General features: G+C 35.5%; 1 protein-coding gene across 1 annotated transcript in view; it reads left to right on the top strand.

Annotated features, from left to right (window-relative positions):
• The first annotated feature begins 241 nt into the window (after window positions 1–241).
• SDHAF3 (succinate dehydrogenase complex assembly factor 3) overlaps window positions 242–19,415 on the top strand; it is a 66,293-nt gene continuing 47,119 nt past the window's right edge. Inside the window, exon 1 of the mRNA XM_045494867.1 lies at window positions 242–553. Coding sequence (XP_045350823.1) covers window positions 260–553 — 294 coding nt within the window. The 5' untranslated portion in view covers window positions 242–259. The remainder of the gene's footprint in view (window positions 554–19,415) is intronic.

A 19,415-nucleotide genomic window follows, 5' to 3' on the forward strand; every position in this document is an offset into this window, starting at 1 on the left:
AAAGCTTTCCCAGGCCTGTATCCGAGGGTAAGAAGAATAGAAAAGAGAGTGTGGCGTGACTGAGGGGGTAACAAAAGGCCCACGCCAGAACTCCGGTTGGCTGCCATTCTCCCGGGAACAAATTGGGCTTCAGTAACCGCGCCAAAGGTGTATCTCCACTAAGGCCACGCCTCCTCCAGGCAAGGACCCGCCCATTTCCCCGTCCGCCACTGCGGCTCAGGTTTCCGGAAGGTCCTGATTTTAGAGCGGACCAAACCGGATGAAGGTCGCGCGCCCTCTTCCGCCCGTGTGCCGGTTCACAAAGACCCCTCTTCTAAGTGGGGTGGGTACGCGTCGTCCTTTTGCGCAGGCGCGCGGTGTGAGGTCCACGCTCGCCTCTATGCCGGTAGGGCACGTCTCGCGGGTCCGCGCCTTGTATCGACGCATCTTGCTGCTGCACCGGGGTCTGCCCCCAGACCTTAAAGCCCTTGGTGACCAGTACGTGAAGGACGAGTTTAGGAGGCATAAGACCGTTGGTTCTGACGAGGCCCAGCGTTTCTTGCAGGAATGGGAGGCAAGTGAATGCCACCTTTTCTTTGCCCCAGACCCTCAAAGGTGTCCCGGTTTGTCCCCGTGAGAGCTTCTGTCCCTGCTGGTTTCCCGCGGGCTCCACGCAGGATCGAACAGCGGCAGCCTGTTGCGTTTGAATTAAACAGCGCAAAGCTGTTCAAACAGTACTTCCCAAAGTTACATCACCTGCGGGTCTATTTCTGCCACCGGTTCCTGGCAGGAGCAGATCCCGTTACATCAGCGTCTCCAAAACAATTCGTCTTGAGCTCATTCCCATGCCAGGCTCTGGAGGAATGAGGATGGGAGGTTACAAAATTGAATAAATCACCGTCAAGCAGCTTGTTGCCTCTCCAGTACCTTGCACGTAGCAAGCGCCTATTAATAAATTAATGGTTTTCTCGTAACGTAGTTTTCAGACTTAGAGGCTTGTTTCCATACTGTTTTCTAAATGTCCGTGCCCTTTCTCGGGTCTTAATAATGTTCTCAGTTGACTGATAACAGATACCGGATACAACCGCAAGCAGTGGAGGAGAAAAATGCTCAGAGTTAAGTCAGGTGAAAGTTGATTTCTCGGGAATTTCAAGTTTCGTTACTTTGTTGCATGCTGTACTGTACCATTGCATTAAATCTCAGACACGTGCATTGGGGATTAGCCCTTTGACTTCCCATCCCTTTTTTAGAGTGAGGCTATTTAGAATATTTCGTGGGGTTAGGGGCCTAGCATAATTGCCTTAGTTACGATTTGCGAATATCAATAAATGAATGGATTGGGAGTTAGAGCGTCATCTCAGGTATTTGAAAGCATGAAACAGTGTTAGTAAAAGAACAGAGGTAAGTGATTCTTTGAAAGCTTAAAGTTGATGGCCAAATTGATGTCGGGTTTGTTTTTTTTTTTTTAATTATAAAGATTATGGTTTGAGTGAACACAGAACGTTTTCACTGAATCTCAGAATTCTTGATTGTAGTTTGCAAGATGGTTATTTAGACAATGGTGAAATTTAGAACTTTTATAAAAATCATGTGTGTTGGAGGTAATTAGACTGCATGGAGACAGGGAAGTTGAATCTTAAATGCAAATTGCTTTCTTTTAATATGGTAACTTGGTCTTGGAGCCAGAACTGGATTCAGATTCAGGTTCTGGAATTTATTAAATTTCACATCGCTTAATTTTTCCTAGTCTTATTTTCTTATCTGTAAAATAATAACAGTATTTATGCGCCTCTAAATTAATGTCTGTAAATTTATTTGTAAGCACTTTTTAAATTGCTAATTGCAGTGAATCTGTAAGAAATTAGGGTGTTTAAGTGACATTTTTAAAGCTAAGTCAGTTTGTGACAGGACAGAAAGGAGAATCTAGCACTGTGCTGAGAAGATATAAGGGCACTTTGAGAGGTCCTAAAGTGTAAGAACTTGGAAGTTTTTTAGCAAGAGTAAAAACTCAGAATAAATTGATAATAGGCTGGAGGAGAGAGGCATAAAAATAGAAACAACCAGTTAAATAAAAAATGTGTTGATCAACCTACGAGGCTTGGTATCAGGAATTCAGCCTTTTTTAAAAAAAAAACCTGTCAAAATAATCTTAGGCTTACAGAAGAGTTTCAGAGACAGTACTGAGTTCCCATATATTCTATATCCAGCTTCCCCTTACATTAAGTTAACATTGTGCATAACCATGGTGCAGTTATCAAAAATAAGAATGTAACGTTAAAAAAAATAAAGGAAATTAACATTGCCACAGTGATGTTAACTACAGGCCTTATTCACATTTTGCCAGTATATCCCCTAATGCTCTTGTTCTGTTGCAGGATCCAATCCAGGATCCCACATTGCATTTTAGTCATCCTGTCTCCTTAATTTTCTCTCGTCTGTGACAGTTCTTCAATCTTTTATCTTTCATGTGTTTGACATTTTTTTGAAAAATGTTGGTAAGTTGTTTTGTAGAATATCTCTCAGTCTGGGTTTGCCTGATTTTTTCCCCTCATGATTAGATTGATGTTGTGCGTTAGTGGGAGGGTGATACCGTAAGAGTGATGAGTTTTCCTCAACACATCATATCAGAGGGCACGTCATACCAACATGACTTATTGTTTGTGATGTTAACTGTGGTCGCTTGGTTAAAGTGATTATCTGCCAAGTTTCTCCACTGTAAAGTTATTATTTTCCCTTTTGAAATTACTGTATCTATTGGGGGATACTCTGAAGATATACAAATATTTTGTTTCTCCTTAAAGTTTGCCAGTTAGTTTAGCATTCATCGATGGATCTTGCCATTGAGTTCTCGTTGTGATTTTCTACTGCCCTCATTCCCTCTGAATTTATTTCTTGGAATGTTTCTGTGGGTAAGCCTTGTCCCTTCTTCCCCATTATTGATCTAGCATTTTCATTTATTTTTTTGGAATGAAGAAAAGTGTATTTTAATGTGGCTAGGGCCCTGTAATTAATGAGTTCGCAGCTGGGTAAAGATTAGTTTAAACCTAGCGATCTAACTATTTGGGTAAAGTAATAATTCTCACAGTTTCAAGGCAGCTCAGTCTTTCTCAAGTCTGGGAGTTAGAAAGGGGGTAGGGTGGATTCTGCCAAGAGAGCTAGTTTTTCTATTCCAAGGATGAAGACTAGAGAAGATTCTAATGACTTGGAGGGGAATAGAACTTGGCTAGCACAGTGATACCAACAAGTGATATCCTTCAGCCTTCTGGGCTTTTTTTCTCTCCTATGTGTTCTTCAAAATATCTGATTTATGATTATGTTATATATGATGCTACTATTTATGGCATGGGTTTCTGTTGTTTTGGTTAATGATGATTACATATTTGGCACGCATAAGTATTACTAGCTTGATGCTTATGTTTATGTCAAGCTAATTAAGAGTAACACAGTTGTAGACTTACTGTTCTTTGTGGACTTTGGATTTTGATATTCTCATATATTTCTAAAATTACTTAAGAACTTGATTGTATTCTGAATTTGCTTTACTTTAAAGGGTAAATTTGGGTATGGGTACCACTGGGGAAAAGAGAAAGGAAGGATCAGGCATATTAGAGGTCCCAGCATTAGGAAGAAAGTTCTCTGTTCCTTTCGTTTGTAATCATGGAAAACTGGCAAATAATAGAGCGAATTCAGCTGGGGAACTTTCTGTTCAAGGACCACTTAGGGGAAGGTAGGAGGAAAGTATTTCATGTTTTCTAAGGATAAAAATGTATATGCTTACATACAGAGAAAATAGTGAATTTATATAATATCTTACCATAAGAGAAAAAAAAATGTAGGTTCAGGAAGAGTTGTTGGGAATCTGTTAGGGAGAATGTGTGTTGTAATCTTACCTCAGGTCTTTCAGGAGGCAACTCTTAGCAGTGGAATTGGGGCTGGGTAGATGAGGGGTCTTACTTATTATTGCATTTTTAAAGTTCTAACTGCTCAGTTTTGAAGAATAACTGATTTAGGTAATACTTTCCTTTTTTTTCCCCCTCTCTGTCTGCCCTGTTGTGGCGAGAAGGACTATTCACCACTTATTTTCTGGGAAATCAGAATAAACGTTGAAGATTAAATAGCAAGTAAAACATGGTTGTTATAGAATGTGAGATGAAGAGTGATAAACAGCTGTCAGGACTCACTCTGAACAGACTCTGTGTGTTTAATTTTTCCTTTTCTGCCCCATTTGTTTATGTCCATTGTTTTCTTGTCAGGTTTCTTTGTTTTTCCTAAATAGCTGTTTTGCTCTGAGTCTGTTGGGATATGTTTATAAGTAGAGATTATTTCTGGAAAGAAGTTGTTTCTTTTTGCTTACACATTCTATAAGTAGTTATCGATCATATTATCGATCACAATATCTATCTTATTATTGCCAGGCAAAGTGCTAGGCATTGTGGCACACAAATATGAATAATAATTGTATTTTATTTTCATAGTGTCCAAAATTTAGTAGCGTATATTAGACAATTGTAATACAGTACAGGGGCGCCTCAGTGGCTCAGTCGGTTGAGCATCCGACTTTAGCTCAGGTCATGATCTCATGGTTTGGTTCATGGGTTCGAGCCCTGCATCAGGCTCACTGCTGTAAGCACAGAATGCGCTTCAGATCCTCTGTCTCCCCCTTTTCTGCCCCTCCCCTGCTCACTCTGTCTCTCAAAAATAAATAAACATTAAAAAAATTCTAATACAGTATGAAAGTGTCTGTTAAATGCGATGGGAGCAAGTAGGGAGTGGAGACGGTGGAGGGCCACATATAATGTCTAGTTGAGTCTTGAGCAAATCAAAGTTACCATGTCAAGAAAAAGATTTTCTCAAAAGTGGGAATAACATATACAGAGGTTTTGAGGTAAGAAACAGTATGACTTTTTCTAGGATTTGCAGCGATGTATTTAGAATTTAGTGTTGTATATGAGAGATTAGGAAGAGATGAAGTTAGAGAGGTAGCAAGAGCCAGGATATTCTAAGGATTTTAGGAATCCCTGAATTTTAGGATTATTTGGAATTCCTAAAAGATTTTAAGCAGTGGTGAAATGATTCGAATTATATTCTAGAAAGATCACTTTAGCAGCAATATAAAGGAATGATGAAGGATGAGTCAGATTGAAGGTAGGGAGTATTATTAGGAGAGATGTTGTAATCCCAAATATATATGTGCCTGAACAAAGACAGGTGTTGAGAATGGGGAGTATGGATTTAAGTGTTATCCTTTATAATGTAGAATGGGACTTGACTTGGTGACTGATGGAGGATTAATGAAAGAAGAGGAAATAGAATGGATAACTCTCAGGTTTTCGAACATGATACCAGTAACCAGAGTAGGTCTGTAGAAAGGGCAGATGAAGAATGAGTACAGTATGGTACATTTTGTGTTAAGCATTTTGGTGGGACAGTCAGGTGGAAATGTTCTGAGGTGTAAGTCTCATACTTAGGAGACAGGTTGTGGCTGGAGATAGAGAGGTGGAATTCACTATCTGTAGTTAGCTGGTCGTTCAGAGGTATGGTTGAAAGTGCCCAGGTTGGGTAAAACCTGGGCGAAGGTAGGCAGAAATAGACCACTAACATTTAGGAGTTAAGAGAAAGAAGGTAGTAGGATAGTGCTGGAACTGTTTAGTTCTTTTCTTCTGCAGTTGGTTGGTTCTGGCCTCTTCTGCACAGGAATGTACTTTTGTCCTTATGTTTAATTGTGTAGATTTGTATGATGGTCTAGATATTATGTAACATTTGCTTTTTTGTTTTATTTTGTTGTATTTGAGAAGAGGATGTGCTTCAGAGTTCATGTAACCATCCATTTGTAACTCACAATATCCTTGTCTTAAAACTTTGAAGTAGATCATCAGATAAAAAATGTATGATTAAGTTGCATGTCACCTATATTTAGAGTTTCCCTAACTTAGGATAATTAGGCTTGAATGGGTATTTTGCAGTTTTTATAATTGTATGCCTTTCTTACCTGATTTGGGGACCTCATTTTGTCGCTTATTAACATCCCGATTTGTGGTTTGTGTTTGAGCTTGCAGAAGAAAAGGAATCCTCTGTTCCATAGATGGATCGTAGATGTTGGGGGATGCATCTACAAAGTAGGAGGGAGTCATTTGTGAACTTCTCAGTCGTGCTGTTTATTCAGCAAGTTCCTCAATATAGTGTTTTTGTGATGGTTTATTGAACGGTGATGTATATTTTCTTCATTAAGCTTTACCTTTTAAAAATTTTTGGCCATATTGTGATCCTTATCTAATGTGGAACAGGGGATAAAGGAGAGGATATGAAACTATCTTTGGAACATAAAATTTTTTCCCCTTTCTGAGGTATTTGGCTTTGTAGTGATGCTTTTAAGATGTTGTTTTTATTTAGGAATATTTAACTTTTATTGATGTCACGAGATGTGTTATAACAATGCTTGTGTTATAAATAGCTAAAGGTATTTTAAAAATCCCAATTTGATCAATATTGCATGTATTGACATTACTGAAACATGGAGGTGTATTTCTTTTATTTAAATGATTTAAAATTTATTTGATTTTTCAGGCTTAAAATAATGATAGTAGTATAATAATATTAATATGCTAGTGGTTATGGTTCTAAAATACATCTCTACACCCAATGTGAAGCTTGAGCTCACGACCCCAAGATCAAGAGTCAGGTGTTTTACTGGGTGAGCCAGTCAAGCACCCTAAAAAAATAAAGTAAAGAAAATAGATCTGTATGTGTGTGTGTATACATAACACACAGTCTTAAAAATTTGAAATAAATGTTTGCACAGAATTTAAGAAGATAAAGGATTGTATATGCATAAGTTTACTGGTTTAACATACTGTTTTTTTTTGAAATATATTTTACAGTTGCTTAAGAAGAATAAATGTCTGAAATTTTACATAGAGAGTATTAGAATTGACTGAAGGGGAGCTTCGGATTGCTAAAATAAATTCATTTTTTATTTTCAGTTAATGCACTTAAAAAAAGTCAAGGTAATGTACGCACATGGTTAAAAATTAGTATAGTACGGTTATAATAAAAAGCAATATTTTTTATTCCTTACTTATCTCTGTAATTGAACGTTTTTCATTATATTTCTTTATTATGTCTCAAATACCTTGTGAATTTTGGTCATCTGTCCTTATTTACAAATAAAGCAGTAAGAAACAGAATTCTGCATACAGATAGGCTTGTTGATTGGAAACTTACTTTCAGGGTTAGAGTTTCAATTAATCTCCCTTAGATTTGCTTCTCACTCCTAGTTTCTTTACCTACCTGTATTTGTGTTCAGTTGGTTCTGGTGGTTTGGCTTCATCTTCAGCTATATTCTCTGTTCTGTATTCTAAGCTTTGGCTCCCTGTATCTGCACTGTTTTATGAGCTATACTCTGCTACCTGCTTTCTGTCATGAGAAATGTATTGAAATCTCTTGGCTGGTAGTGGCTCCATTGTTCTTTAGTCATTATGGATTACTCCTTCTAGAAATTCTTTACTATCAGGTTAAGGAGGTTTTGAAGGGGAGGAAATAAGAAATACGCTGCTGCTGCTGCTGCTATGATTTCTCCAGTCTGCCATCTTAAACTGGAACCTCCATTCTTTCATTTTTAAAGATAAAGTAACTAAGGCTTACAGAAGTAAAATGACCTATTTGGTATCACACAGCTAGATAGGACAAAAATCTTGTGCTCTTACCTCATGAAATTAATGTTTCAAAAAAATACTAAACTTTTGCAATATAAAATGTTTATTGGTGTTTTTCCTTTGAATTTTGCTTGTTTGCTTGCAACAGTTTATTTGTATATTTGATTCTTCCTCCAGTTTTTGTATTTTTCCTAAGGGAAAGAGAAGCTTCTTAATCATATTTTTATCTTCTACACCTCTAGCATAATAAATAAAAGTTTAATTATTATTTACATAATGATTTATTTTTAAGTTTATTAGCCCAAGATGCTAGTTGCCACACATTTCTTTCTCAAAATTTTTTTCAGTAATGAAATGAGAATGGAAGTTGCTACGATACATCTGTTAAACTGTTGTTAAAGTTGGGCACATACATTTTTCTGTAATTTTTGGAAGGTTTATTTAGGCCTCAGTGGTCTCAGTAAGAATAGTATTTTATCCTTGAAGATAGGGATGGACCAATACATTTTTTTACCTCTAAGATATGCTTATATTAGATGAGTTAAAACCGTATCAAATTGGCTTAACTTATTTACACTTTTATGGTAACACTGATTTTTCTGTCTAATCTTTTCTGTTGGTTTTAGGGTAATATGTTTTTATAGTAATAGAATGGGTAAGAAAAAAACAAAACAAAAACATTGTATTTGTTTTTTTAAGATTTAATGTTTTTAATTTTTTTAAATTATTTTTTAATTTACATCCGAGTTAGTTAACATATAGTGCAACAGTGATTTCAGGAGTAGATTCCTTAATGCTCCTTACCCATTTAGCCCATCCCCCCTCCTCCAACCCCTCCAGCAATCTTCTGTTTGCTCCCTGTATTTAAGAGTCTCTTATGTTTTGTCCTCCTCCCTGTTTTTATATTATTTTTGCTTCCCTTCCCTTATGTTCAACTGTTTTGTATCTTAAATTCCTCAGATGAGTGAAGTCATATGATACTTGTCTTTCTCTGACTAATTTTGTTTAGCATAATACCCTCTAGTTCCATCCATGTAGTTGCAAATGGTACATTTTGTTTTTGCAATACAGTTAAAATTAATATAAAATTAAGAACTTCTCAATTTTAGAAAGTTAAAAAGGCAAATGGAATATATTTGGAATTAATGTGATATATGATTAACAGCATTAATATAAAACACTTATTAGCTTGGATAGTGAAAACACTAACAGCTTTAATAAAATAATGGGTAAAAGGGACTCTAATATGAGATCATTCTATGATTTATATACAAGGATGTTAATTGTGCTGCATGTATATGGTAATAATGAAAAATCTAAAGCAGTGTAGATATTCAATGATGGAGGAAGAATGAAATGATAGCATAGCCATATGATGGATGGGTTAGTATGCAGCTAGCAATAGCATTTCAGAAGCATTAACGGCATGGAAACCTGTTCATGATATAATTAAACAGAAACAGTGTTTATCTTTTGGTGTCATGGTTAAGGATGATTATACTTTTCTTCCTTGAACCTCATATTTTCCAGATTCCAGATCGAGTTTTGTAAATGCAATGAAAAAAACTATTCAACATTGTAAATGGCCAATGAAATAAGATAGAAGAAATAAAAGGTATCTGGATTGGAAAAAAGGAAGAAAACTGTGTTTATTCACAGACAATATGATTATGTAGAAAGTCTGATGGAATCTACAAAAAAATCTAGAATTAGTAAGTTAGTTTAACAAGGTTGTATGATAACATGATCAATACACAAAAATTAACTGTATTTTTATATACTAGCAATCCAAACTTGGAAATTAAGATTTAAAAATACTGCTTACCATAAAAAATATTAAATACTCAGAGATAATTCAGACAAAGGATATACAAACCTGTACACTGAAAACTATCAAGTATTGTAAAAAAAAAAAAAATATGTAGGCTCAAAATTAAACTTTATCTAGTTACTAACCACTAGAAGACCTATTTTAGAATTGTTAGTGCTCTAAACTGAGATCAGAAAAGAATCATCAGGGCCATTTTCTGGCATAAAGTTTTTGTTTTTTTTTTTTTAAACAACATGAAGAATCTTCTCCTGCTTAATTTCCTGGAGATCATACTTAACTATTCATTGATTCTCCAGTAACTTAATTTGATCAAAATTCAGTTGCTACTTAATAACTGTTAAAAATCTATTGTATTTTAATTTTTCACATTTGCTTTTTTCCAAGTATTGTAGAAGTTGTACCAGGCTGACAGGACTGAGAGGAGAGATTGGTTAACTGTTGGTTTGTCTGCTAGTAGGTCAGTCAGAGAGGATGAAGACTGGTGAGTGGGCTAACTTGGTGGCTTGGAAGCCAGTAGGTTTAGGACAGAGATTCCAGGTAGGAATGTGCCCCCCAAGATTGTGATTATAATTCCTGGTGATTGATCTTGTAGGTCTGGAATTGGACTTTGTGTACCAACATACCAATATACCCAGAGACGATCAGAGATGTTGGCATCAGACTCATACTAACTAAATTTATAAATATTGAAGTATGAATCAGAATGATGATTGAAGTATAAACCAGAATATTCATTTCTGTGGGTGGGGGAATGGGGACTGGTGAAGGGGGCTCTTCTTTTCCAGGAGTCAGAATATTTATATTTAGACCCAGGGATCTCTTTCTTTCTTTCTTTTTTTTTTTTTTTTTTTAATTTTTTTTAATGTTTATTTATTTTTGAGACAGAGAGAGAGGGGGAGAGGGTCAGAGAGAGAGGGAGACACAGAATCTGAAACAGGCTCCAGGCTCTGAGCTGTCACCACAAGCACAGAGCCTGACGCGGGGCTCGAACCCACGGACAGTGAGATCATGAACTGAGCCGAAGTCGGCCCCTTAACCGACTGAGCCACCCAGGCGCCCCGACCCAGGGATCTCTTTTACAGAGATCTCAGAATTCAGAATTTTTTAGATTTTTAGAAAGGTAATAAGGAGTATGACTGAATTTTATGAAATACTCCAGTGGAATCTGGGATCGTACCTGTAATCAAATATGTTAATATTTCTGTAGTAAAATATTTGACAGTTAATATTAAATAGAATAAATAAAGGGCTCATGTCCATTTAGGTTAAGATTTGTTGCCAGATAAGTTCTGAAAAAGCTTTGTTTTTTTGAAAGTTTTTTGACATCAGAATTTTAAGTGCGGGATTGTGGACCTCTATTAAGCTTTCTGGGAAACTGAATTAGTATTTAGAAGGTTGCCCGGTAAACATGGAATTAAAATAATGGGAAGTGGGTAGGCATGAGAGATTTTTCATCAGGCCTCACTGTATCTGCAGCAGAAAACATCGTGGGTTCTATTGCTTCACTGTTTTTTTTTTCCTGGATAGTGCTGAATGCATATCAGCAAGTTTGCCCCCTCTGAATAGTTTATTATTTTATTATTTTCATTGTAAGCACTTCATTTCTGTCAAAGCTTTGTTATTATTATTGCTATTAATGTGCTAATAGATTCAGCTACCTAATTTGTCATCTGGGCCTGAGAGAATTCAGATATTTCCCATTGTGTGTTGATTTAATTAGCTTGATTCCCAAGGAAGGATCATATTTATCTTATTTACAAGTTTTTGCTCTTCTCAACTTGTAAATCACTAGAGCTTGGAAGCATTTCCAAAATAAACTGCATTTTGACTTCTGTGCTCTCAAAAAATAAGTATTTATGCTTTATTTGAATAGAATTTAAATACACACATAAATGTTTTATTTTCCTTCAAAAAGATTTCATTATTATAAACAAATAAAAATAGAATATTACATACTGTATGTTTAAGTAACAAAGGTTTCTGGACTTTGATGCAGTGACTCTTCATTTTGCTGAAGGTGAGGAGACCTACAGCTTGTTTAAAAACTATCCCATTGAATAAAAAATACATACACTTCTCATAGAGACTTTCCCCCTTCCAAACTAAGACTGGCAGTAGATGGCATGGCAAATACATATATACATTTACCCCAAAACAACCACAACAACATCAGCATGTAGCATCAGTGGGCCTAGTTTCATAGCACACATTCTAAACCATGACTCCTCCAAAAGGCATCTTGTTCACTGCCTCACACTTCCCAGCATGGGCCGTGATAGTTTGTGTATGTTACTTAGCCATTTCATAAGCAATGGGTACCTAGATTGATAGCTCAGGATTCCTAGCCAATGACCCCAGTTAATACTGCTTATAAAAAATACCATGAACATCTTTAAATGCCTTTACAAAGCTAAGAGCAAGATGTGCAGAGTGAGAAAAACTTATTTTAAAAAATTTGGAAACATGTATAACTTTGATAATAGTGTCTGAGTGCTCTAAAACCCATGGCTACTTCATTCATGTAAATCACTTAATACTTCCAGGATGCTTTTAGAAAGTGCAGTATGATTCTGTTCTAATTTTGTAATTAAATCTAATGAGGGTAGAGACAGAGAGGTCTATACCACGTTTTCTTCACTCTGGAATTCATGTGGAGATACTCAGTTTTCTCTATCCTCCGCTCATCCTCAAACCCCTCCATCTCCCCTCCTCCTGTCATCCTCTTCACTTTCTTCCTCTTCCTCTTTTTTTCTTTTTTAGGCAACAAGCTATCTCCTTTGTACCATCAAGTTTTCCCTCCTGGCTAAATTCTTTTTCTTTTTTTTAGCCTCACTACCTTATTGTGAGGCTGGTTTTTTTTTTTTTTTTGGTTTTTTGTTTTTTTGCTGTCAGATTACTCAACATCTGTTTGGTCTTCAGTGGAGATGCTAGGGCTTTTGGCTTTGATCTTAGGGTGCACTCTGAACAGAACAGAAGAAATTAGCCAGTAATGGCCATTTGGGGGCGTTAGGATCTTTCCTCCTTCCCCAAATGGTCCAAAATGCTCCATTTTTGGATCATCAAATTTGGATTTCCTTTCCCTACATATTGTCTTCTATATCTCAGGGCACTTAGAACACTGCAAAGGAAAACAAAGCAAAAACTACGATGCTTATTGGGATCTCTGGATTTTTCTTCTTTTGTACAGATGCTGCTTTACCTGCATAAAGAAGGCAGCTGGACTGTTTGCTCTGGGCCACCTTTAGCCATATTAACTATGCCAGCCTCTGCGTATAGTTTTAAAGAAGAATTTGGTAGTTTAATGATTATTATTAGGATAGTTACAAAAGTATATAATTAAGAACTATTTAAAAATATATATTTCTATGCCATTTTCAGCTATTGTATTTAATCTATCAGTTTCACCTTCTAGATTTGTCAAGCTTTGGGGACAAAGATTGTAGTGATAGAAGTTTCTGAAGCTTGATACTTTTGTAACTACTTTTATACTATATTTTTGAAAAGTTGTTTATAAATGGATTTTTTTTTTAATGTAACTATACTTTAAATATACTGGCAAACTTACTATTAAGGGAATTCTTTGTGAATCCTTTTGTGGTGAATAATCAGCCCATAATTTGTTTCTTTGTGTAAACCTGCATTTGCATACATCAAATTTGTTTTAAATAGGGTGTGTCTACACATGTCGATGGCGTGTGTCTAAAAAGAATAAAATTTAATTTCTGTTTGATGTGAAGAACAAATTCAGATTTGGCACTTTTGATGAGTGAGACACACCAGATTATTTTAGTTCTATTCTTTTCAACTAAATGCTATCAAAATGTGCTCTACACCCTAAATTAAGGAGGTGGCAGTGTTCATATAGTAAGATTGAACTACAGTATATTTTTAAACTATATTTTCTTAAATACTCACTGGGCTAGTGTGAAGTTATCCAAAGTTTAAAAAGTTATTTAGTTTTTTTCTATCTTAAAAGCAAACTGTATCCCAAATCCTAATATTTTTTCTTTTTGTTTTATCTTTGTAGTCATAGAAGTAGATGTATATGTTGCTTTTTAGTTATGTTTGTTAGCTTTCTACTCTCTGTAGTTTGATTCCCAGTAGTTTATTGCTCTGCTTAATATTTGGAAGATACTAATGATAATGTGTCCTCCTTTTGTGGATTTTAAAATGGTGTTAACCAGAATTAGCCGTAAACATCTCTTTAGTCCATAATATAGCATAAACATGGTATATTTATAGTGAAAACATAAAATGTATTTGCTGTTGTGTAATATTCTAACTGCTCTGTGGTTAAATAGACTTTTTCTGCAAGGCTGTCTGGGGAGCCTAACTACTATTTGTTACATTGTTTCTCTGGGAAAGTTATACACAAATCAAAGCTGAGAGCGTTGGGAACTTGGCTGCATCTTTTAGATCCTTTGCACAGCCTACTGGATAGTCAGTCAAAGGAAAATCCTCTCTCAATTGAACATGGGTACTGTTGGGTCCCTTGGAAAGTAAAGCCTTTCCTTGACAACTGGAGGAGTAGTCAGTGGGTTAGGGAACCTTTGGAAATGTCCTGGGATTTAGGAGAAAAGCCTTTTGTACAAAAATAGAGCCAAACATTTGTTTTTCTATGGTCTTTACAAATTGAGTGTATTGAGGGATAGTCCAGAGGACATTATTAAGGTCAAAAACTGGAAGGGAAGTAAAGAATCAGAAATTGTTCCAAATATGGGCCTTGAATTGCGTGAGGATGTTGGTCACAGGATGTCAGGGAGGACTAGATGGAAGCAGCCCATCTGAGTTTATTGGTTCACTCATTCATTCAATGCCTACTCATTTTCAGGGGATTCAGAGATTAATACATGGTCAGTATCTTTAGGGAGTTTATTAAGTTGGCTACAAGACTGTGTAAGATAGTATGAGACACATTGTACCTTAAAGAATAGCAGCTGGAAATGTTGGTCTTTGGGCAGTAGGGCAAAAACCTGTATGAGTACAGGAGGAAAACTCCTTCAGCCAATTGCATCAATGATTAGGCAGTTTTCTACTCAGTGTATCTATCTTGTCTCTTGATGTTCCTTCATAGGGATCCATTCTGTTGTATTCTAAAGATCTTTTTATCTTTGAGTTTCTTTTACCCCGGGGCACCTGGGTGGCTCAGTAGGTTAAGTGTCCGACTTTGCTCAGGTCACAATCTGGTGGTCCGTGAGTTGGAGCCCTGTGTTGGTCTCTGTGCTGACAGTTCAGAGCCTGGTGTCTGCTTTGGGTTCTGTGTCTCCCTCTCTGCCCTTCCCCTGCTCGCTCTGTCTCTCTCTCACAAACATTAAAAATCTCCCTGTGGGAGATTCCATTGTAAACTGTTATCAGTAACACTTTAATGATTATCTGACATTGACTAGTCCAGTCACATACCCTGTGACCTTGGATAATTTGATTAACCACTCCAAGCCTGTTTCCTCATCAGTAAAATGGGAATACCAGCAGTAGTTACCTCTGAGGTTAAGGAGTCAGTAAGATAATGTATTCACAACGGTTGCCTTGAGCCATAATTAGTTCTCAATAAATGCTAGCTACTTAACCTCTGGCGTGGGGTAGGAAGGAGGCAAGATTTGTTGACGGTGCTAAAAACAAATTTTGTGATTTCATTTTTAACTCTTCTTTCTCTCTTATCATCTATATCCAATTAGTTGCTAAATTCTGTTGATTTTGTTTCCTATTACCATATCAGAACCCTGACCTATTTGCATTCTCATTACCTCTAGATGTTTATAGCAATATCATAAATAGTCTTGCCTCATCTCTTTTAATTGTCAGCTTATAAAACACAACTTTGACCGTATCATTGCTTTTGTCAAAAATCATCATTGTTTTCCCATTGGCCTCTCTTTAACCTAGAGTTTGAAACTGTGCAAAATCTGGCTTGAATATATTTTTCCTTCCATCTCAATATTCTCTACCATGTAGCCTACGATCCAGTCACATTTGACTGAGTGTTGTTCTCTAAACGTGACTTGAAGTTGTTTTGACTTTCACTATTCATTTGGTCTAAATGTTTTCCTTTTTCCATATGGCCAAATCCTAAAATTTCTTTCACAACAGCTTCAGTACTTTCCTATCTACTCTTTCTTAATTAATTCTTCAGTATATAGCAAAACTCTATCTTCTAATTTCCTAAAACATTCTTTTTTTGGCATTTTTGTTTTGATAATGTTTCAACATTGTAGTATAGTTATTTATGCACGTTCTTTTGGCACTAGTAGATGGTAAATCCCTTGAGGACAAAAATTCTGTTTTACCTATCTTTGTGTACTTTAAAGCTCCTGGGACAGTGTTTTGCTTATAAAAGCTGTTCAGTGAATCTTGTCTTTTTTTTCCCAAAAGAAAATTTGTGTGATTGTATTTCAGATGAAGACCAAACATACTAATAGCCATAGTTAGATTAAAAAATTAATCAGTTGAATGTGTGTAGCCTTTATAAAGATTAAGAGTTATGCAAAGTCTTTTACCCTGATACGAGAATTCTTAAATTGTATTTCATAAATACATAAGAATTCAGTGTTAAATTTCATAGGGTACTAGGCTTAGTCCAAGCAGTTTAATTCATGTTTTTGTCTAGATATATTGATAAGTCACTAGGCATATGAATGTAGGTACAGTTTATAATTGTGTTGTTGTTGTTGCTGTGTAGCTGTTACTAAGCTTTTGGTCTTTATAAAATTTATAACCAACATGTGTGGTTCTTAATTACTCAGGACAAGTTAAAGTAGTTTTATATTCCTGTTTCCTTTTCCATTGAAGATAGTTTTTAAAGTGCCTAAAGTGGGGAAGAGGTGAGGAACAAATATTTAAGGAATTTAAGATCATGAACTGCAAGAGACCTAGGATAGCCATAATTGCTAAGAATCTTGGAAACAAAAAAGAGGTTGAGTGTCCGTCATGCAGTTTCCTTAAGCCGCAGTCAACACCATCTTCTCTCAGGAAGAAGAGAGGAGCTAAGAGCAACTGTGCATAATCATTTTCACTAAATTCTTCTAAGAATATGTATCTTGTTTATAACTGGATTCTAATATTGGGAAACAAATCCTCTACCAAGACACTGGAATTTTCCAGTATCAGAAGAGATACTGGTATTTTTTGTGAAGTGTAATTTCAGAAGTTTCCACATGATGGCAGAAGATCCTTATATCTGGAAAGGCTGTTGAATAAATTTCAGAAAAGTTTGTTTCGATTTTATCAGAAATAGGGGCGCCTGGGTGGCTCAGTCAGTTAAGCATCCAACTTCGGCTCAGGTCATGATCTCATGGCTCCTGAGTTCAAGCCCCGTGTCGGTGTGTCGGGCCGTGTCAGGCCGTGTCAGGCCGTGTCGGGCTCTGTGCTGACAGCTCAGAGCCTGGAGCCTGCTTTGGATTCTGTGTCTCCCTCTCTCTCAGCCCCTGCCCTGCTCACACACTGTCTCTGTCTCTCAAAAAGTGAATAAACGTTAAAAAAATATATATTAAAAAAACTAAAAAAAAAATTTTTTTATCTGAAATAGTGTTTTGTCTTTTCATGTTGCAGCTAGTAATTTTCCTGTTTGTATTGTCTCATATAAATATGTATATCTATATCAAATATTCTTGCCATTTAAAGGATTTTAAATGTTTTCACTAATTTTAAAGTAGAACTTTTTTTCTATTTTCTTGTATACAGGTTTAATCCATTTTTGAAGGTTTCATGGGTTTCCCCTGAATAGTGTTTAAAATAATTGTTTTGGTAAGTGTATTTTTTCTTGATTAGTCAGTTTAGGGGAAATTTAGTTTGGTGGTTTACTATTTATAAATGTATCAAACCCAGTATGTGGACTTTTATTTGACTTTATTTTAGAAATTAAGGAATTGATGCAACATACATTCTTTTATGTTAACTTGCTTAGAATTTTGAATGGTTGTCTTAGGCTTACTGTTTTCACTATCATAGTCAGATCTTCTGTGAAAGTGCCCTTGTCTTAATTTAAGAAATTCATTTCATTCTGTAAATATTAATGCTTGCCATGTTTCATATACCACTGTAGACACTGATAATTCATAATCATAAAAAAATTTCACCAGGTATAATCTTTGTTTTCTGGAGTTGACAATCTTTCAAGGCAGATAGCTACCAAAATACATTATTGTTTTTGAGTTAATATTTGTGATTCTTACTAAAACAGTGTACTTTTAATAAAAATTTAAAGGTCATCATTTGACCTGAAAAAGATCAAAGTAAAAATTTGGAAATTTTGTGGAAATTTTGTTTTGAACATTAGATGATTATCTAGTTTGAAAAAAGGGAATGGCATGGCATTTTTTACCTGTGGCTAGAAACATTATGGCCTTTTTCAATGTGCAAGTGTTTTTTTTGTATTGTATAATTTGACAAAAGTGGGACACCTGGGTGTAAGGCATTAAAGTAAAATTGTACAACACACATACACATATATAAAAGGTATATTTATTGACCTACAAATTTGGCTTTTATTGATAGACCTATACAATAGTTCTTTATGAAAACTTTCCAAAAATAAATTTTCAAAATATAAAAATTATATATATCTGTTTACTTTAAGGCACCTCCCCCCCTTTATAGTGATTATATGAACAATACAAAAAGAACATAAATAGGATAATAACTCTTGGGATATAGTAATATCCTTTCTTTTTAGCTGTTTCTGTCTATAATACTGTGTCACTTTTTTCCTGAAGAACACAATTTTGGCAATATTGTTTTGTTATTTAAAATTTTTCCTTAAAATTGCCTGCAAGCCTTTTCAAAGTTACATTTTATCATTAACAGCTTTGAATTGTTGACTTCTTTGAGAAAAACATCTTTCTGTAGGTACTGAGATATCAAGGGAGCTAAAGGTAATTCTGCTCAATGGAGGATTTCTCAAATTAACCTTTTTTTTTTTTTTTTTGTATTTTAAGGTATCACTATTTAAGCCCAAATATTTTAACAGGTACTATCTTTTAATCTCCATTTAGAGTAACTTTCTTTGACAAATATTTTTACAAGACAGACCTTGTCAGATAAGTTGTCTTTATGATTATTTTGAATGTTTTGCCAAATTTAGATGCTCGAAAATCATAGGCCTTTTCAATTTTTATCCATTTTAGTGTGAGTATAAATATATCCATTTATAAATAGCTCCTTTAAAAAAGATTGCTGTCAAAAGTTGTAATAGATATGTAATGATGGAATTTCAGAATTAAATCTTATATGCTGTTTGTGCTTTTAAAATTTAATGTTTCTTTTAGTAGCAACAAATTTCAGTCTTCTTGTTTACAAACTTTGTTTTTTAAAAATGCCATTTGTTGTAAGTTAAAAGCTTAAACTTTTTGCTTCTTTGTCTCATAAAGAATTCCTACTGATTTGAACAAAATGCAACCAGAATTTAAAAACTTGTTTACAAAAATGTTCAATATTATTGTAGAACTCTTAGGTTGATGTACAAGTTAGTTTTTTTAAAGCTCCAATATTTTTAAAATTTTTAATGTTTATTTCTGAGAGAGTGTGAGCAGGGGAGGGGCAGAGAGAGAGGGAGACAGAATCCAAAGCACACTCCAGGCTCTGAGTTGTCAGCACAGAGCCCGACGCGGGGCTCAAACTCAGGGTCCCCGAGATCATGACCGAGCCGAAGTCGGACGCTTAACCGACTGTGCCACCCAGGCACGCCTTTACATCTATAGATAATAGGCAGCACAAACAGAAAGTTGATACAACTGTGCTGAAGCATTGCATTCAGTGTCAGCCTTGTTACAGAATTTTGTAGATTACTTTTACTGTGAAACTACAGATTCGTAAGAAGTGTTATTTTTAACAACAGGTACTGTTCTGATTAGAATATCACAGTTTGGGCACAGTTATAAATTACATACGCACCACAACTAATTACAAATACCGTATATTCCTTCTCTGAGAGTCTCTAAATTTAACAATCTCTGTTTCTT

Source organism: Leopardus geoffroyi, chromosome A2 (genome assembly GCF_018350155.1).
Source record: "Leopardus geoffroyi isolate Oge1 chromosome A2, O.geoffroyi_Oge1_pat1.0, whole genome shotgun sequence".
NCBI classification, from domain to species: Eukaryota; Metazoa; Chordata; class Mammalia; order Carnivora; family Felidae; genus Leopardus; species Leopardus geoffroyi.